The sequence below is a fragment of the Lacerta agilis genome, chromosome 8 (genome assembly GCF_009819535.1).
Source record: "Lacerta agilis isolate rLacAgi1 chromosome 8, rLacAgi1.pri, whole genome shotgun sequence".
Lineage (NCBI taxonomy): Eukaryota > Metazoa > Chordata > Lepidosauria > Squamata > Lacertidae > Lacerta > Lacerta agilis.
Window position 1 is genome coordinate 84,051,191 of NC_046319.1, and position 21,093 is coordinate 84,072,283.

Consider the following 21,093-nt stretch of genomic DNA (forward strand, 5'->3'; position numbering starts at 1 on the left):
GGCAGACCAGCACGGCTACCCACCTGTAACTGCCCTTCCAGGGTCAGGTACCAATTCTGTGGACTGAAAGAGGACGTGGTGGGGGTTAGAGGGGGGACCACAACTGCTGTGCTGAGCAAGGGGTTTTAGCACGGAGACAGGTGAGCCCTGGCGTGTGGGGGTGGGCAGGGAGTGTCTACTTCTCAAGGGGAAATAAAAATAAATAAATATTTATACCCCACCCATCTGGCTGGGTTTCCCCAGCCACTCTGGGCGGCTACCAACAAAATATTAAATACAATAATTTATCAAATTTTAAAAGCTTCCCTAAACGGGGCTGCCTGTTTGTGAAGATGAGGCTCCCCCTCCTTTCAAGGTGGGGATGATTGGCAGGTGGAGACTTCAGCACTGAACGGCAAGGAGGAGCCGTATGTGGGGCAGGTGTTTTGAAGTCGGGCCGGGCAGGAAGCGAACGGAGGAAATGATGTGTCGTCTCTGCTGGGCTGACTCATGTCCCTTGGCATCTGCCCACCCCCCACCCCATGGGCCATGGGTCCTGCCTCATTGCCCTAGATTCCTGGGGAGAGGCTGCCTCATCCTGCCTTAATTGTCCGCTGGTTTGGGGGCAGGCAGGCAGAGCGTCGGGATGGAGGCAGGACCTGGAAAAAAGGAAAAGGAAGGCGCCTTCATACACCTGGCAGAGCGGACTGCAGCAGCTGCCCAACTTTTCATACCCCTTTTCCAGTGCCCTGGACCCCTGCTGCTCAATCCCGCCCCCTCCTTGGGGCACCTGAAAGATGAATGTACTATAGGAGGGGTTCTCAAAGTGGGTGGTAGCGGCTCTTGGGGGGCGGTAGGATTCCATGCTAAGAGGCATGGGGGGGCAGAGGGGGAGCTTTTTATTTGTATGCCCGCCTTTTCATAGTTAAAATAATGCTCAAGGCGGCTTACAACATGACAAGATTTACATAATTACCAACATAGCAGAAGTCATAAGCAATAAATAAAACACATCAAAAAGTACACAACCCAATGAAAAAAAATTCCACATAAATCATAAAATCCAAAACTAAGAATACAGCATTCATATCAACCACAATTTAAAATGACATAGATAACAAAATAACAATTTGAAAACAAAAAGACAACAAAAACGGTGCCCTCTCTGCCCAGCCTCTCAGACTTTGCAAATATGGCATCACCAGATCAAGACCATTCGTTTGGTTTAACTGGACTTTGAATAAATCAGTTTGTTACTGTTTCGAGTCTTCTTTCGTGGGTCTTGCTATTCTGAATAAAACTTTCATAGGGCAGTGCTATGGACCTGTTAAAGGCTCAGAGCCTCTTCCAGGAGCAAGAGGGGCACCTGTTTCTTCCAGAGCTCCTCGAGAGTAGAGGAATGGAGGAGTAATAACAGAAGGGCAGCCAAAACAAAATTAAAAATTAAAAAAAATCCTTCCAGTAGCACCTTAGAGACCAACTAAGTTTATTTGCATGCACACGAAAGCTCATACCAAGAACAAACTTAGTTGGTCTCTAAGGTGCTGCTGGAATGATTTTTTTATTTTTTTATTTTGTTTCGACTAGGGCAGACCAACACAGTTACCTACCGGTACCTGTAACTAGAAGGGCAGCCAGAGAGAGAGGCAGGGCGGGCAAAGACAGGAGGGATGGGAACGGCGTTTGTGGAACAGCCACAAGAGGGCAGTACTGGGTCGGCACTCGACCTTGACTAGAAGGAAGACTTAATCCGGACTAGAAGGAGCAATACTTTTTTTCTTTAAAAAAATGTTTAAGGGTACTCTCATTTTGACTCAAAACAATCACCATGTTAAAGCTCAAATTGGGAAACATAAATACAGTAAATGAACAAAAGTACAAAGATTCACAAAATGTTGAGGGGTCTGTGTCCCCCTGCATCCCCCCCCCCAGGAAAAAAAGCACTGAGAAGAAGACCACTTCCTTCATATCTTAGAATCATAGAATCCTAGAGTTGGAATCCCACAAGGGCCATCCAGTCCAACCCCCTGCCAAGCAGGAAACACCATCAAAGCACTCCTGGCAGATGGCTGTTAAGCCTCTGCTTAAAGACCTCCACAGAAGGAGACTCCACCACACTCCTTGGCAGTAAATTCCACTGTCCAACAGCTCTTACTGTCAGGAAGTTCTTCCTAATGTTTAGGTGGAATCTTCTTTCTTGTAGTTTGAATCCATTGCTCCGTGTCCGCTTCTCTGGAGCAGCAGAAAACAACCTTTCTCCCTCCTCTATAGGACATTCTTTTCTATAGTCAAAACAAAATCGAAATTCTTTCTAGTAGCACCTTAGAGACCAACTGAGTTTGTTCCTGGTATGAGCTTTCGTGTGCATGCACACTTCTTGCATGCACACGAAAGCTCATACCAGGAACAAACTCAGTTGGTCTCTAAGGTGCTACTAGAAAGAATTTTCGATTTTGTTTTGACTATGGCAGACCAACACGGCTACCCACCTGTAACCCATTCTTTTCTATATTTGAACATGGCTATCATATCACCCCTTAACCTTCTCTTCTCCAGGCTAAACATACCCAGCTCCCTAAGCCGTTCCTCATAAGGCATTGTTTCCAGGCCTTTGACCATTTTGGTTGCCCTCCTCTGGACACGTTCCAGCTTGTCAGTATCCTTCTTGAACTGTGGTGCCCAGAACTGGGCACAGTATTCCAGGTGAGGTCTGACCAGAGCAGAATATAGTGGTACTATTACCTCCCTTGATCTAGACCAGGCATAGGCAACCTTCGGCTCTCCAGATGTTTTGGCCTACAACTCCCATGATCCCAAGCTAACAGGACCAGTGGTCAGGGATGATGGGAATTGTAGTCCGAAACATCTGGAGAGCCGAAGGTTGCCTATGCCTGATCTAGACGCTATACTCCTATTGATGCAGCCCAGAATTGCATTGGCTTTTTTAGCTGCTGCATCACACTGTTGACTCATGTCAAGTTTGTGGTCTACCAAGACTCCTAGATCCTTTTCACATGTACTACTGAAGAGAGAAGTCAGCATGGGTTTCTGAAAAATAAGTCATGTCAGACCACTCTGATCTCATTTTTTGACAGAATAAAAAGCCTGGTAGATGAAGGGAACGCTGTGGATGTAGCCTATCTTGATTTCAGCAAGGCCTTTGACAAGGTGCCCCATGATATTCTTGTAAAGAAGCTGGTAAAATGTGGGCTAGACAATGCTACCATTCAGTGGATTTGTAACTGGCTGACTGACGAAACTCAAAGGGTGCTCATCAATGGCTCCTCTTCATCCTGCCACAGGGTTCTGTCTTGGGCCCAGTCTTATTCAACATCTTCATCAATGACTTGGATGATGGGCTTGAGGGCATCCTGATCAAGTTTGCAGATGACACCAAATTGCTTCAGCACTGTAGGCGAGGGCAGTGAGCTGATGCTGGGTGGCGCCACGTCCAGCCTCCGCCTCTTCCCAGGCACCCTCCAGAACATGGCGCCCCGTGCCACTTGCTTCTATGGGCAAGATGCCCCTGGCTTGAAATTGCAGGAGCAGAGATCTGGTCCTGCTTGCTGGTTTCCTAGTGAGGTATCTGGTTGGCGACTGTGAGAGCAGGAGGCGGGAATAGCTGGGCCAGGGGCCTGATCCTGCAGGTGGTTCTTACACTCTTCAAAGGGCTATGCAAGTTAGCAAGTGAACATGATCCATCTCTCTCAAACACATGTCATAGTGGTGCAGAGGCCAAGTTAGATTCATAGAGTTGCAGAGCTCCAAGGGACCACGGGGCTCATCTAGCCCAACTCCTGCATGGCAGGAATCTGAAGGCAGCCCTGTTGAGGGAAGTTTTTAAAGTTTGGTGTTTTATTGTGTTATTAATAGCCTGTTGGAAGCTGCCCAGAGTGGCTGTGGAGTCCCAGCCAGATGGGTGGGGTATAAGTAATAATAATAATAATAATAATAATAATAATAATAATAATAATTTGTTGTTTGTTGTTATCCAACATGGGGCTTGAAGCATATTAATAGTTTGAGGGCTCCCAGCCCCCTGGCTATGATCAGATCTTTTTTTCAGGGGGTTCTCAAGAGTATGTAGCACTTGTTTTGTTTTGTTAAAAAGTGTGACACTTACTGTAGCAACTTCATGTTGAGTACTGACACCTATTTTTGTAGGAAAAAAGCACCAGCTATGTCATGCTTCTGCATCCTAGTTTCTGGAGACCACAGGAGGGGAGACTGGCTCTTGTGCTCGGATCCTGCTTGCTGCTTTCCCACAAGAGGCCTCTGGTCGGCCACTGGGAGAAGAGGAGGCTGGACTGGAGGGCCCATTGGCCTGATTCTCATGCGGGGTGGGTGGGTGTGGCCCCTGGCTCTCTCTGTCACCTCAAGGAAGTCCCCTCTCTGATGAGGACGTCCGGTGTTTATTCTGGATCCTCCTGGTGCTTGACCTGCTGCCATGAAAGGGGGGCGCCGGATGCCAGGAGCGCCGGAGTCTTATTCCAAACAGGGCTCAAATATAGCTCTGGCTCCCTGTGCTATCTTGGGGAAAGGCTTACTTTTCACCCTTGGCCCAGAGAGTCCGGGTGCCTCTTCCTACGCTCTGCTCCCAACCGTGGACCCAGAATCAGGCCCCTCCACGTCCTGGAGCTGTCCAGGGGGGTGCCTTGTGCTGAAGAAATGACTGCTTTTGGGAGGCCAGGCCCAGCCCATGGGGTGCAAGGTGGCCTGCAGCTCCACAGAACTCCCAACCCCTCCTTCCAACTTGCATCTTTTTCTGTGGTTGCCAGTTTCCAGAACTTCCTTGCTGACTGATTAGGTGATTTGTCAGGTGGTTAGCTGTGGGCGGAGCTAGTCAGTGCTTGGACTGCAGCGGCGCGCGCCAGTTTGACTCATCTTTTAACTTTAGGGCAGCAAGTCTCACACGTATATTAGAGGAGAGCCTAGGCTTCTTCTTCTCCCCCCCCCCCCCGACTTCAAGCTTTTCAAGATGGAGGGTGAGGTAACAACTGTAGTCACTTGCAATTCCTGCGCAATGTTTGTGTTCTTGCCAAAGGATGTAGGCAGCTACACCTGCAGCAAATGCAAGTTGGTTGCCCTACTGGAGGACAAGGTCCAGCAACTTCAGGCTCGTGTTTCTACGCTCCAGAGAATCAATGAGCTGGAGCTTCTCTTGGATGCAGCAGAGCACACTATCTGCACCAAGGAGGAGGCAGGGGACATCCCTGAGGAGGAGGTCAGTTCCCCAACACAGCAGCTAGATGTATGGAGGAACGTGACTCAGAGAAGTAGAAGGCCCAGGGATCGCTCTGAGTGTTTAGAAGTACAGAATCGATTTGAAGTGCTCTCCCTTAACATGGAAGACGAGGAACAGACTCCATTTGAAGATCTCTCCCTCATCACAGTTCATCAGGAATATGAAGATGAGCACCAAAGTCAGTCCTCCGGGAATATGCAGTTAACCTTGGAAGAGACAGCACATGGAAGAATCCCAACCAAGACTAGGAAGAGGTGTGTAGTGGTGATAGGGGATTCCCTACTGAGGGGTACAGAAGCAGTGATCTGTGGGACTGACAAGATGTCTCGAGAGGTGTGCTGTCTCCCCGGGGCCAAGATCAAAGATGTAACAGAACGGCTGCAAGGAATCATAAAACCCACTGACAAATACCCCTTCCTTTTGGTCCATGTGGGAACCAATGACACTGCAAGCCATAGCCTCCAGAAGATCAAAAGTGATTATGAGGCTCTGGGCAGGAAGTTGAAGCAATTAAATGCACAAATTGTCATCTCATCTGTCCTCCCAGTTGAACGACATGGCCCAGGGAGAGGGGGGGGCGGGAATAGAGGAAGTGAACAACTGGCTTCGCAAATGGTGCAAACAGGAATGGTTTGGATTCATAGATCACGGTCTGCAGTTTCTTGAAGATGGACTTCTGGCAAGTGATGGGCTGCACCTCGCAAGGGTTGGAAGGAATGTTTTTGCCATGAAACTCAAAAACCTCATCAGGAGGGCTTTAAACTGACTTATGTGGGGGAGGGAGACAGTGGTCCTGAAGGTAGGAGTCTATCAAGTACTGAAGATGATAATCCAAATGTCAAGGACGAAATGGAGCAAACAGCACGCAGACCTAGTGGTGGGAGGAAAATATCCTTAAATAAGAGCCATGGGGGAATGATCAATAGTCTTCAATGTCTGTATACTAATGCACAGAGCATGGGAAATAAACAAGATGAACTTGAGCTCTTGGTACAGAAAACTAAATATGACATAATAGGCATCACTGAAACCTGGTGGGATAAGTCTCATGATTGGAATGTAGTAATAGAGGGATACAATCTATTTCAGAGAAATAGACCAAACAGGAAAGGAGGAGGAGTAGCGTTATATGTCAGGGATGTGTATACCTGTGAAGAGATCCAGGATTTGAAACTCCAAAGCCAAGTTGAGAGTATCTGGGTCAAAATTAAGGGAGAGAAAAATAACAGTGATCTCATTGTGGGAGTTTACTATAGACCCCCAAGCCAAACCGAGGACACAGATGATGCCTTCCTGGAACTGATGGCCAAGCATTCAAAAGGAAGTGAGATGATAGTAATGGGGGATTTCAACTACCCTGATATTTGTTGGATGTCAAACTCAGCCAAGAGCATAAGGTCGAACAGATTCCTCACTGGCCTTGCAGACAATTTCATTGTCCAGAAAGTGGGAGAAGCAACAAGAGGATCAGCCATTTTAGATCTGGTCCTAACCAATAGTGATGACTTGGTAAGTGGGGTAGAAGTGGCAGGATCATTAGGTGGGAGTGACCATGCTCTACTGGAGTTTATTATACAGCGGAAAGGAGCAACCAAGCATACTAAGACTCAAATTCTAGACTTTAAGAAAGCCGACTTCAGAAAACTTAGGGAAATGCTGGGTGAAATCCCATGGACAGAAATACTAAAAGGGAAGGGAGTTCATGATGGTTGGGAGCTTGTTAAAAGGGAGATATTAAAAGCACAACTTCAGGCAATACCAGTGAGACAGAAACATGGAAGGTGCCTAAAGAAGCCAGGGTGGCTATCTAAAGAGCTTTTAATTGAGTTAAGATTTAAAAGGGATATGTACAAAAAATGGAAAAAGGGGGAAACCACCAGAGAGGAATTCAAACAAATAGCCAGCACGTGTAGAGACAAAGTCAGAAAAGCTAAAGCACAGAATGAACTCAGGCTTGCTAGAGAGGTTAAAAGCAACAAAAGGGCTTTTATGGGTATGTCCACAGCAAAAGGAAGAACAAGGAAACAGTGGGGTCACTTAGAGGAGAAGATGGTGAAATGCGAACAGGGGACAGAGAAAGGGCAGAACTCCTCAATGCCTTCTTTGCCTCAGTCTTCTCCAAGAAAGAAAACAATGCCCGACCTGAAGAATATGGAGCAGATGATTCAGCAGGGGAAACACAGCCCAGAATAAGTAAGGAGGTAGTAAAGGAATACTTGGCTAATTTAGATGTATTCAAGTCTCCAGGGCCAGATGAACTACATCCAAGAGTATTAAAAGAACTGGCAGAGATGATTTCAGAACCACTGGCAGTAATCTTTGAGAATTCCTGGAGAACAGGCGAAGTGCCAGCAGACTGGAGGAGGGCAAATGTTGTCCCTATTTTCAAAAAGGGGGAAAGAGAGTACCCAAACAATTACCGCCCAGTCAGCCTGACATCAATACCAGGAAAGATTCTAGAGCAGACGATCTGTGAGCAACTAGAAAGGAATGCTGTGATAACTAAAAGTCAGCATGGGTTTCTGAAAAATAAGTCATGTCAGACTAACCTGATCTCATTTTTTGACAGAATTACAAGCCTGGTAGATGAAGGGAATGCTGTGGATATAGCCTATCTTGATTTCAGCAAGGCCTTTGCAAGGTGCCCCATGATATTCTTGTAAAGAAGCTGGTAAAATGTGGGCTAGACAATACTACCATTCAGTGGATTTGTAACTGGCTGACTGACCGAACCCAAAGGGTGCTCATCAATGGCTCCTCTTCATCCTGGAGAGATGTGACTAGTGGGGTGCCACAGGGTTCTGTCTTGGGCCCAGTCTTATTCAACATCTTCATCAATGACTTGGATGATGGGCTTGAGGGCATCCTGATCAAGTTTGCAGATGACACCAAATTGGGATGGGTGGCTAATCACACTTCAAAATGACCGTATCAGATTAGACAACTGGGCCAAAGCAAACAAGATGAATTTTAACAAGGAGAAATGTAAAGTACTACACTTGGGCAAAAGGCACAAATACAGGATGGGTGACACCTGGCTTGAGAGCAGTACATGTGAAAAGGATCTAGGAGTCTTGGTAGACCACAAACTTGACATGAGTCAACAGTGTGATGCCGCAGCTAAAAAAGCCAATGCAATTCTGGGCTGCATCAATAGGAGTATAGCGTCTAGATCAAGGGAAGTAATAGTACCACTATATTCTGCTCTGGTCAGACCTCACCTGGAATACTGTGTCCAGTTCTGGGCACCACAGTTCAAGAAGGATACTGACAAGCTGGAACGTGTCCAGAAGAGGGCAACCAAAATGGTCAAAGGCCTGGAAACAATGCCTTATGAGGAACGGCTTAGGGAGCTGGGTATGTTTAGCCTGGAGAAGAGAAGGTTCAAATATATAAAAGGATGTCATATAGAGGAGGGTGAAAGGTTGTTTTCTGCTGCTCCAGAGAAGCGGACACGGGGCAATGGATTCAAACTACAAGACAGAAGATTCCACCTAAACATGAGGAAGAACTTCCTGACAGTAAGAGCTGTTGGACAGTGGAATTTGCTGCCAAGGAGTGTGGTGGAGTCTCCTTCTTTGGAGGTCTTTAAGCAGAGTCTTGACAGCCATCTGTCAGGAATCCTTTGATGGTGTTTCCTGCTTGGCAGGGGGTTGGACTGGATGGCACTTGTGGTATCTTCCCACTCTATGATTCTATGACTAGCTGCAATCCCTGCATTGCAAGGCCTAGATGACCCTTGGGGTCCCTTCCAACTCTACCATTCTGAGATTCTGCCACTAGCATAAAGTGGCCACCCCTCTTTCCAAATAGTCAAATCTTGCACTATGGCTAGTCCATAGTTCTGACAATGTCCATGTCTGGCGATTGAGATGGATTGCAAAATGCTACACAAGAACAGAAAAAGAGGCTGCTGGATCAGGCCAGAGGCCCCTTGAGTCCACCATCCTCTTCTCACAACCAGATGCCCCAATGGGGAAAAGCCCACAAGCAGGATCCTGCCCACCTGTGATTGCCAGCAACTTGTAGTGGAGCATCATTGCAGCCTTCTCCTCAATGAATGAATGAATGAATTTGTTGCATTTCTATCCCACCTTTCCTCCAAGGAGCACAAGACAGCATACATTATTTTTCCCTCATGACACCCCTGCAAGGTAGGTCAGGCTAAGAGTAAGCAACTGGCCCAAGGTCACCCAGTGAGCTTCATGGCTGAGTGGGGGTTCGAACCCAGGTCTCCCAGGTCCTCATTTGACATACTCTTCTTCTTCTTCTTCTTTGGCGATCCCTCATAGCCAAGTAAGATTGTCTTCCATAAGCACGGTTTTAATAATGAGTCCGTAAGTGACTATGGTCTAAACCAGGGGTCAGCAAACATTTTCAGCAGGGGGCTAGTCCACTGTCCCTCAGACCTTGTGGGGGGGGCACTATATTTTGAAAAAAATATGAACAAATTCCTATGCTCAACAAATAACCCAGAGATGCATTTTAAATAAAAGGACACATTCTACTCATATAAAAACACTCTGATTCCCGGGCTGGATTTAGAAGGCGATTGGGCTGCATCTGGCCCCCGGGCTGAGGTAGGGCTTGCCGATCAGAAGGTCGGTGGTTCAAATCCCCGCAACGGGGTGAGCTCCCATTGCTCGGTCCCTGCTCCTGCCAACCTAGCAGTGTGAAAGCACATCAAAGTGCAAGTAGATAAATAGGTACCGCTCCGGCGGGAAGGTAAACGGCGTTTCTGTGTGCTGCTCTGGTTTCTCCAGAGGCGGCTTAGTCATCCGGGCCACATGACCCAGAGGCTGTCTGTGGACACAACGCCGGCTCCCTTGGCCCATAGAGCAAGATGAGCGCCGCAACCTCAAAGTCATCCGTGACTGGACCTAATGGTCACGGGTACCTTTACCTTTAAGTAAGTATGGAGGCCAATTCTGAATGAATGAGGAGTTGATCCCAGTGAGGGTTTGCTAAGCGCGCCGTCCTCTTAGCATGTTTCTCCCATGTGTCCTGAGTTAAAGTGTCTTCAAAGCCCATGACACCTTTGGTAAAGGCTGTTCTCCAAATGGAGCGCTCGCAGGCCAGTGTTTCCCAATTGTTGCTGTTTATACTACATTTTTTAAACACCACACTGACTCTCTCCTTTACTGAATACCAAAAGTTCAGTTTCTGATGCATGTTTATGATCTTTGAATTTTTAAAGTATTAAAAGTTAATTCGCTTTTAGAAAAATTCATGGAGTAATCAGGTCATGTATCCCCAGCAGTGGCCAGAGGAGGAATGACTGCTGGGGGGAGCGCAGAGAGAAGAAACACCCTGGCGCATCTGCAGCAACACAACTGGACTTCCTCTGCCCCAGCTGCAACAAAACACCTCTCCCCTATCCGTCTCTACAGCCACAGCAGGCGCCGTAACTCTCCCGTGGTTTGACTTCACCCCCAAAGGCACACTCCTCCATTGGGGGTATCTGGTTGGCCACTGTGAGAACAGGGTGCTGAGAACATTGGCCTGATCCACAGAATCATGGAATTGTAGAATTGGAAGACGTCCCGAGGGTCATCTAGTCCAACCCCCTGCAATGCATGAATCTCAACTAAAGCATCCACAACAGGTGACCGTCCAATATTTGCTTAAGAACCTCCATGGAAGGAGAGCCATCACCCAGCAGGTTCTCCTTATGTTCTTGTCTCTTCACAAAGCTCTATGAGGTTTCTTCTTACAGTCAAGCGCTGTATACATTTCTAACTCAAATAACTAAATCTCCCAAACCTCCGGGGCTGGACTGTTGTACCACTGGGTGGCCCATGAGTCTGGGTCTCCGGGAGGTCTAAAACTGCTGGACTTCGCAGGGGACAAAGAGGCCGGCGCTCGGATGGCTTCCTCTGGCTCACTGCCCTCCCATCCGAGCGGCCCGTCCAGGGGCAGGCAGGACATGGGGGGGGCTCCCTTTTGTCTGTGCCGGGTGTCCACTGAGTCCAACAATGTAGGGATGCTTTTCAGAGGCTGCCCAAACTGCTGATGGTGGCCTTGCGCTAATCCTGCTGGCCGGCTCCCTTTTCATGCTTCAGTGTGTGTTGGGGGGGGGGGGGGCTGGGCTGGGCAGCATTTCACTGTGCTTGGCAGCTCGGCACGGCATTAACCCCTGCCCCAGAGCTGTGGGTGCCTCTCTGTGGGACGAAGCTTGGGGATCTGGAGAGCAGGGCAGAGATGTGCGAGTGCTTTGCCCGGGTGTTTGGGGTCTCCTGGTCCCCAGCAGCCAGTTATGGTAAGGTGGAATTGGGGGGGGGGAGGTAAGAAAAGTTTGGGGCTGCTCCCCTGGAGTTGCCCCTACCTGCTGCCCCTGAATGCCTCCTTCAGGCTGGCCTGAAAGGAAGGTGAGGGGTTCTCTCTGTGTGTTGGGTGGGGCAGATTTTGGTGTCTCCTATTCAACTTATATGAAGAATGTGTCTTGACCCACAAAGGAGCTGGCAGTTTTTGGAGCCTGCAAAGTGGCTGTTGTAGGAAATGTACATGGGGGGGGGCTGAAATAATAATAATAATAATAATAATTATTATTATTATTTATTACATTTATTACCAGCCCTTCACCAGTGGCTCTCAGGGTGGGTTACAGCAATTTAAAATTCAGAATTAAAAGCAGCTAAAACAGATTAGGCTGCATAAACCATTTCCATCTCAGCCTGTTCTAATAAGAACTCTAACTTTCAAGACTTTCCATTTTTCCTTCTCCCTCCCTGTCCCTCTTTTCTTATGTGCTATGTCTACTTAGGACTGGCTGATTACTATTCTCTGGAAAATAACAACTCTTCTCTTTAGCTTCCTTGTCAGGTGTGGGGGTGGGGGTGATGTGTCTGCATCCCCCCCCCCCCTGCAAAAGTGGAGAGGAGTGGGGAGGAAAATCTGCTGGAAACAACCCTCCTTCCTGATCTCAGGAAAGGGTGACCCCAAGGGCAGGGCGCCTGACTGGTTCCTAAGGTGGGGCTGGCTGGAGAGATTTCCCTCCCACCCCAGCCTGATCTTCTGGACAGCTGCTGTGCCATGGCATAAGGCACTTCCCGGTTTTCCAGTCGCCATGCCAAATGGGGTACCAACCCCCTTCTGCTTCCAGGGCTTGAGAAGCGACCTGTGGGGGAGGAGGGGGCGCAGGAGGGGGCGGGGGTGGGGCACCCTTAAGGGCGAGGGGATGGAATCCTGCGGCAGAGCGAAGCCCCAAATGACTGTTGGAAGGGGATTGGCATCAAGCCCAGTGGCCCCCGCTGTGGTGCGGGCTCTCTGCACATGCTCAGGCACCCCTCGACCGCACGGGACCTTCCAAGCCTGAGAAGTAGCCCACTCTGGGGGAGGGGCGCTAGGCTAGGAGGTGTCGCGCGCCCCTCTTGATTCTCCAGTGTGGGTGGGGGCAAAACGCCTTCAAAAAGCAACCGGGACCCGGCCCGTCGTTCCTTTTGCAGGCTGCCTCTTTCCTGCCTCTGGAGCCTCCAATCCTCGCCTGCGCGTGGAGAGGGCGCCTCTGAGCACGTGCAGAGCGCCGCGACGGCCGCTCCGCCTGGCCGCGCTATCGGGGGCGGCTTCCTGCGCGGCGGCGGCCCCTCCCTGGGCGGGGCCGGGACTGCCTTGACCCTCCTCCCGCCCGGCCCGGGCCCAGCTGGGCGCCCACGGGCTGGAGGGCCGGCCGGAGCCGCCCCCTTCCTGCTGCCCGGCAGCGCCCCGGCCCCGCGCCCCGGCCGCGCCCGCCCAGACCGGCCCAGGCGAGCGCAGCGCCGGAGCGGGAGCCAGAGCCGGAGCCGGACCGGGTAAGCAGCAGCAGCAGCAGCCGCGCCGTCGCTCTCTGAGGGGAGCCTCTCCGCCAAGCGGGTGCCCCGGAGCCCCCGCTTCCTCCAGGCTCAGTCCCGGCGCGGAATTCGAACCGGCAGCCCCAGGAGCCTGGCTGGTCGTCGAGGGCGGCCCGGATGGGGGCTGCGATGGGGGGGGGGACCTGCTGTTCCTAACATCCCACCCCCTCGGAAACCACTGTCTTGGTGGGGGCATCCTGGGTGTTGAGCCTGCTTTGCCCCTTTCAAACCCCTTCTTATTCCGCTCTCCCCTCACTAAATCATCCCAAGCTGCAGGGACACTTTTCGCGCGCCCCCCCCCCCCAGGCCGGGACTTAGCAGCCTCTGAGCAGGAGGTCTGTCACCACTTGGGGGGCAGTGCTCCGTGTGTGTCCCCCCCCCCACTGGTCTTGCACAAGATTGTTTTCAGGCAGTGCCTGCTTGTATGCCCAACGATGGGGGGCGGGGGCGGGCGGCGGTCTTCTCTAAAGCAGCAGCTGCTCTCTTTGTACAGAAAGCCATATAAACATGTTATAATCAGAGATCAGCTAGTTATTGTGGCAAACTGTGTTCCTCTTTGCCTGGTGAGATAGAAATGTTTTCAGTAGTAATAATAGTAGTAATAATAATAATAATAATAATAATAATAATAATAATAATAATAATAATTTATTTGTACCCCGCCCATCTGGCTGGGTCTCCCCAGCCACTCTTGGCTGCTTCCATACATTTAAAATATCACAGTTTAAAAACTTCCCTAAACAGGGCTGCCTTCAGGTATTTTCTGAATGTCAGGTAGTTTATTCCCTTGACCTCTGATGGGAGGGCGTTCCACAGGGCGGGCTCCACTACCGAGAAGGCCCTCTGCCTGGTTCCCTGTAGTTTTGCTTCTCGCAGTGAGGGAACCGCCAGAAGGCCCTCGGCGCTGGATCTCAGTGTCCGGGCTGAATGATGGGGGTGGAGACGCTCCTTCAGGTATACAGGACCGAGGCTGTTTAAAAAATCCAGACGAAGGTGCCTTCTGAATCTCTAGTGGCAGAGTGTTCCACAGGATTGGGCTGAAAGGCTCAGTTTTTCGTTGTGGTCAGATGCGCCTCACCAACTCGGGGAATGACCAATGACGCTGCTGCAGATGATCTCAGTGATGCAGCCAGGATTGATCCCTGAGGTATCCTAGGCCTAAATTGTTCAGGGCTTCGTAACTTAATAGGAGGACTATGAACTTGGCTCAGTAGGAGATGGGGAGCCAGTGCAGCTGTTTTAACAATGTCCTTGCCCAGAGGCTCCCGTCAGCAATCTGGCTGCAGCATTCTGCACCGGGAGCTTCTGAACCAGTCCCCAGGGCAGCCCCATGTAGAGCGCATTGCAGTAATCTAGCCTTGAGATTCTTTCTTCTTCTTCTTTGGCGATCCCTCGTAGCCAAGTAAGATTGTCTTCCATGAACACGGTTTTAACAATGAGTCCGTAAGTGACTGTGGAGGCCAATTCTGGATCCACACGTCCTTCCACAGTGGGGACATTGGTTTCCGGGCGGGAGTTGATCACGGTGAGGGTTTGCCAAGCGTGCCTTCCTCTTAGCACGTTTCTCCCTCGCGTCCTGAGTTCGAGTGTCTTCCAAGCCCAGGACACCTTTGGTCAAGGCTGTTCTCCAACTGCAGCGCTCGCAGGCCAGTGTTTCCCAGTTGTTGGTGTTTATCCTATATATTTTTTAAGATTTGCCTTGAGACAGTCTTTAAACCTCTTTTGTTGACTACCAGCATTGCTTACCATTTTAAAGTTCGGAATAGAGTAGTTGTTTTGGAAGACGATCATCAGGCGTCCGCACAACATGACCAGTCCAACAAAGTTGATGTTGAAGAATCCTTGCTTTGACACTGGTGATGTTTGCTTCTTCCAGTACACTGGCACTAGTTCGCCTGTCTTCCCAAGTGATGTGTAGAATTTTTCGGAGTCACTGTTGATGGAATCTTTTGAAGAGTTGGATATGGCGTTTATAAGTGGTCCATGTTTCACAAGCTTACAGTAAGGTTGGTAGTACAATAGCTTTGTAAACAAGCATTTTGGTTTCCCTGCGAATGTCCTGGTCATCAAAGACTCTGCACTTCAATTGGGAGAAAGCTGCACACGCAGAGATCAGGCGATGCTGGATTTCGGAGATTTTGTACCCCCATGGCACAGGTGCCAGGGGGCTGAGGACCCCTCACCCAGTGCTTCTCTCTGGCTATGACCCTGGGGAGACAGACAGAAGCGCTGCAATATGGCCCCTCCAATACCCACCCCACTGAGTTGGTCTCCCTCTCCCTGCCCCTTTTGCAACACAGGTCCTCCATCAGGGTGATTCAAAGTTTGTTGGGATGTGGAGGTTGTGTTAATTTGTGGCCATTTGAGGTTGCTGCTTCCCGCAGCCGTCCGGGTGATTCTGTCCCAGGGAAATCTTGGAAGGAAGGGAGAGCAGGCAGCCCTTGCTCTGGTCTGGGGACTTATCCTGAGCCAGACTCAGTATTGGCTACTCTGACTGGCAGCTGTTCCTTGAGATTTTGGGCAGGGGCTGGGGGTGGACTCTGGATGACCCTTTGAGTCACTTCCAGCACCACCATTCCAAGATTCCCAGTGCATGCCTGTGCACCCTAGGAGACTGGGCTGGGTTTGGGCGGCTGCAGGCTCAGCCCCCTGGGGTTCAGCTAAGCCTTCTGCTCCTGCCAGCATCGCGGCTTGTGGGGAAGCCATCTTCCTTCTGGCTTGACAGGCCTCCTGGGCCAAGGCGGGGGGCAGGGAGGGGGACTGGCTGCCCAGGGACCTCTCCTCCTGCACGTTTCAGCGCCTGTGCCAACCCACAAATACAGGGGTCGGGATCTGCCAGGGTGGTCCCAGGCAGGCCAGGCCCATATCCCCATATGGAGGCCTTGCAGAAGAGGCCTGCGTTTGGGGGGGGGGTTGCATGTGGACCAGGGAGTGCAGCCTCCGTGGGGGTCACAGGAATTGGGACTTCCCTGGCACGGTACCGGCTTGGCTCACCTTTTCTTTTTTGGTAAACTTTTTAAGAATTCATTTTATGATATGCATAAAAACAGAGAGCAGATGAAAATTAAAAGATGGAAAGTGAAGCTCTTTTCCACACCATCATTAGAAGGAGCCTTGGTCCATTTAGTCCACTGTTATCCAAACTAGCTGGCAGCAACGCACCAGGGTTTCAAACTCAGGTCCGACCTGGGTGCTGGGGGTGGAGCGCCTTCTGCGTGGAAAGCAGTGCCCCCCCCCCCCGCTCTGTGACCCTTCTCCAAATCGCTGCTGTTTTCTGCTCTGCTTTGCTTCATCTGGAGTTCCTCTCTGTCTTTCTAAGTCTGTGTTTTGGGATTTTCTTGGAAACTAGGAGCTGCAGAGCATTTCCTCTGCATACAGTAAGGAAGGAGAGCCCCCCTCCCCAGCCCCGGTCTCCTCCTTTCCCGGCCCCACCAGCATTTAGCATCCTGGCTGTGAGTTGATGGGACAACAAAGGAGAAGGAGCTCTGTGCCTGTGCCCTTGTCTGACCTCAGCGCAGAGTTAAACTGTGGAACTCCCTCCTGCAGGAGGCAGGGATGGCCACGAACCTGCATGGCTTTAAGAGAAGACGGGACAAATTTATGGAGGAGGAGGAGGAGGAGAGGGCTATTGACTAGCCAGGGTGGCCATGCTCTCCCTCCACAGTCGGAGGCAGCAATGCTTCTGAACACCATGTACTGGAAACTACAGAGGGGAGAGTTGCTTTTGGTCTCAGGTCCGGCTTGCCATTTCCCCATAATGGGCATCCGGTCAGGCTCTGTGAGGAGAAGATGCTGGGCTGGATAGGCTCTCTTGGGTCTGATCCAGCAGCCAAGCCTCCAGCTCCAGAAGCAGTCTATCTCAATTCCTGGGTTCTTAGGGGTATTTGGCTGTTGTGTGAACCAGATGCTGGACTAGACGAGCCCTCTGGGCCTGATCTTTCTTATGTTCTTTGTATGCAAAGCAGAGAGGAAAATGGCAGAAAAGCCCAAGGAATGGCTGGCAGGTGGGACATCCCCCTTCCTCTTCTCCTTCCTTTTAGTCCCAGCTCTGCTCTAGTTGCCAGGAAAGTCTGCCTTCCACACACATCCCAGGGCAGCGCGGTCCCTCACCTGCTCCCTGCGAGTGGTTGGGGCAGTGTGTAAGTTGGTGGGCAGACAAGGGCCCTACGGAGTTCTGACACCTGCAAGGAAATGGACGGGACAGGAAAGTGTGACCTCACCCACAAAGGCGCACTCCATTATCTCCTGAGACAGACAGATGCCAACCAAACTTCTTCACATAATGCATGCCTGATCTGTGGAACTGCCTGCAGCAAGAGCCACAGAAGGGGTGGTTTAAAAAGGGGGTTAGACAAAGCCACATAGGAAGAGAGGTCTGTCGGTGGCTCATGGTCATGATGGCCAAGTGGAACCTCCTGGCACAAAGGCAGCCTACCCTTGAATGCCAGCTGCAGTGAATGGACGGGGCTTTGGCCCTCCTGGCTGGCCAGCTTTTCTGAAAGCATGTCAGGGCTGGGTGGATCCGCCTGGCCAGTAGGGTTCCGTTTTCTGAGGTTTTTCTGAGGCACAATTCCTCCTAAGCCAATTTCCTGTTTCTGATGGAAGCAAACTCTCCCTGCTAACGGGACGTTTGGGTTTGAGCAGGATTTCCTGGGCTGTGAGCTGCTGTTTCCCCTTCTCCCCAAATTGCCTTGGAGGGGGGCAGAGGACGGGGAGTGTTGTCCTCCTCCTGCCCTCTGTCCAGACCTGGGTTCAACCTCGCTGACCTGCACAGTCCTCTCTCCTCCACGCTGGAGCAGCAGAGCACAGCTCCTCCTCCAAGTCAAGTCTGCTGCCGCCACGGTGGGGAGGCCTTTGCTAGACTGCCTTTGGGCCTGGAGGTCCCACAAGAGCCTAAGAAGTTCCTCCTAGATCAGGCCAAAAAGGGGGGGGGGATTAGTCCAGCATCCTGTTCTCACAGTGGCTCATGAGATGCCTGTTATGAGGAGACCACAAGCAGGATCCGAACACAAGACCGGTTCCCCCTCCTACTGGGATGCGGAAGCCTTGCTGCTTGTGACTGTGGCTAGGAGCCACCCCTAGCCCTTTCCTCCGCTCCACCTGGTAAGCCAGGCCAAAGGTAATGTGAATTGTGCTACTGCTTCTTCTTCATTAAGCTACTTTCCCCCCTTTAAGCCCTGCATTCCTCCAATGCGTTCAAGGGTCCTCCCAGCCAATCCCATTCTTATCCTCACAACAGCCCTGCGAGGTTCCATTTCTTCCATTTGTAGCCTAAAGCAGCGGGATCGATCTCTGGGTGGCTTGCAGAAGGAGTTCTGTCTCTTCACTGTGGAACAGCAGCAGCAACAAAATGAGGCACACACAGAGAGAGATGATACTACTGAGATGAAGGTTTTTGGGTTAGCTGGGATTTTTGTGTGTTCAGATCCAAATCCCTGGACTCAGAATTCTAAAGGTGCACCTTTTGTGCCAGGTTAGTGGATCCTCAAAGCCCCCTGCCCAGTCTGAAGAGCCAGAAGATGGACCACCCTCAAGTCCTCCTGTCCCCAGCCCCCAGGCGGCTGTGTGGGTGCTGCTAAGGCCTTTGACACTGTAAATCGTAATGTCCTGTGGACTGTCCTTCTGAAAATTGGCTTCCCAGATAAATTTGTGAACATCCTTTGGCTCCTCCATGATAGTATAGCTTTGAAGACACTCAAACTCAGGACGAAAGTGAGAAACGTGCTAAGAGGAAGACACGTTTGGCAAACCCTCACCGTGATCAACTCCCACCCGGAAACCTATGTCCCCACTGTGGAAGGACGTGTGGATCCAGAATTGGCCTCCACAGTCCCGGACACACCGTCAAGGCCATGTTCATGGAAGACAATCTTACTCAACTACAAGCGATCACCAAAGAATAAGCTTCTGGTTGGGGTCAGGCGGGCTGAAGTGGGAGGCTGCCTGCAGAAGTGCCACCTTCTTTTCGTTTCTGACTTCCTGTGTTCCTGGCAAGGCCTCAGCGGAGCCCTGACTCAAAGGAAACCCTGTTCATTTCCTCAGCTAGCAGGACAGGAAGCCTGGAGCAAGAACCCCACCCCCGGCCTTCAGACCTTCTCAGTGCCCCTGTGCGCCTTGGGGGGCATCTGGCTGTGCCTGGGGGGAGGGGAAGTGAGGACTTGGCACTAATGGTTAGAGTGGTGGTCTCTGGCTGGCAAGATCAGAGTTCAAATCTTTCCTCAGCCATTCACTTCACCCTTCAGGCCCATTTCTCTCCTTCTCTCCTTAGCCTACCTCATCGGGTTGTTGTGAGGATAAAGTGGGGGTAATTGGCACCCAGGTCAGCTGCCCTGAGCTAATGAGGAACACCTGGATGAGGCCAGTGGTCCATCCAGTCCATCCACCTGTTCTCTCGGTGACCAAACACTAAGAACCTTGGTATCTAAATAGACTGCCTCTGGAGCTGGAGGTTCCATAAGAGCACAAGAAGAGCCTGGCAACTGGATCAGGCGCAAGGGGGGCAAAATTAGCTCTGCACAGTTCTCTCAGTGGCCAACCAGATGTCCCAAGGGGAAGCCCACATTCAGCCCTCTCTCTCCACCATTGTGGTCCAGCAACGGGTGAGGCTGCAGGGCAAATGAAAAGCCAGCTAAGAGCTCTGGCTCAGAGGCTGCCAGTGTTGCTGCTGCTGCAGCAGCAGCAGAAAACTCCCCCTGGTAGGGAAAGTTTTGGTTTTATGCTTAGGGCACTTTGCCAGTGACTCCAGATCTCCTTTCTGGGACATGGCGTCAAACAGCTGCCCCACATCTGCTGAAAAGAGGTTTGGGGGCTCCGCCCTTCCTGAAAGCCATGGACAACCTCGGATGTGTGTCCTTGTGGCTGGCTGGCAGTGGGGCTGGGGAGAAGGCATTTTGTGCACATGCTCAGAGGCACACTTGACATTGTATTCCCAGGCCCAAAACCTTAACAAGCAGTTCTGGGGTAACTGTGTCACAGCAATGAGGGTAGCCCCAAAGCAGGCTACCCGGCCCCCTGAGAGGGAGAGCTTCTAGAGCCAGAGGAGGGACAGTCTCAGGTCTTGTCGGTTTCAGCCCGCTCCCCCCCCCCCGGGGGCAGAGGAGAAAGTGAGAGTGCTGACCATCTTTTTCCTTCCCTGCGTTGTTGGCCAGAAACCATTGTGGGCCATGGTGATGGTGATGATAGCTTTCTCTCTCCAGCACTCCTTCCTGCCCCTGAGCTCAGCAGGATGCGGCCCACATGGGCCAGGGACCGGCCTTGTTCCAAGCAGCGGTGGCTCCTCCTGGAACGGGAGAGCTGCTCCCAATTAAAGGTTGTTACCAGAAGAGCAAGCTGCTCTTTCCTGCTTTAATTGGATCAGGAGTTCTGGAGCCAAAGGGACTGCGACTGTGACAGCCTTGTTTTCCCCCTCGCTGACTCTCCTGGCCTCGTTTTCTGAGCAACCACTGAGCTCTGGACGGGAGCTGCAGAGAGGTGTTGCTTTCTGTCAGGGGAGCCGCTTGTTCCTCTGGGAGGTCCACATGGACCCCAAAATACCCCAAGGTCCATAAGAACAGAAGAAGTCGTGGTGGAGCTTGGAGTCTCAAATTTCAGCAACGCCCTGTGCAGCAACAAAATTCGGTGCTCCTTGCCCACCTTTCGCTCCCCATCCTAAATAATAGTTGCAGTGCCCCCATGGCTCTGTGCCCCCTAAATACAGCCTGGCTGCTGGTTCCTGTGGGGGACCTGCAAGCAGGATCCAAGTGCAGGCAGGATCCAAGCAGGCTCTTCTAATGTTCTTTTGTAACCTTGGAAGAGATCCCAAAGGGTCTGGGAGCCCAGAGGGGATCAGTCAGCAGGGCAGGTGGAGGAGACTTGAGGGAAGGGCTTGAGAAAAGGGGTGCTGAGACAAGAAGGGGCTAACATGGAGTGTAAGTGGCCCATTCTCCTTAGCAAGGATCTGGGGGCTGTGTGGGAGGTTCAGGGGAGCTTCTGTTGATTTTTTCACTTGCCATCTTCTTTGGCAATGTGCATGTTGCAGTAGCACTGCTGTTACTGACTTGACTG

The 21,093-nt window shown here is 51.1% G+C and overlaps 1 protein-coding gene across 4 annotated transcripts in view; it reads left to right on the forward strand.

Moving 5' to 3' along the window:
• The first annotated feature begins 11,395 nt into the window (after window positions 1-11,395).
• The window catches only part of PRX (periaxin), a 28,653-nt gene continuing 18,955 nt past the window's right edge, over window positions 11,396-21,093 (forward strand). For 2 of the 4 annotated variants that reach the window (XM_033158654.1, XM_033158655.1), the window contains exon 1: window positions 11,396-11,483. In XM_033158654.1, coding sequence (XP_033014545.1) covers window positions 11,426-11,483 — 58 coding nt within the window. In that variant the 5' untranslated portion in view covers window positions 11,396-11,425. Of the gene's footprint in view, window positions 11,484-12,943; window positions 13,012-21,093 lie in introns of those variants that run through there. The other 2 variants (XM_033158657.1, XM_033158658.1) reach the window with 1 other exon arrangement.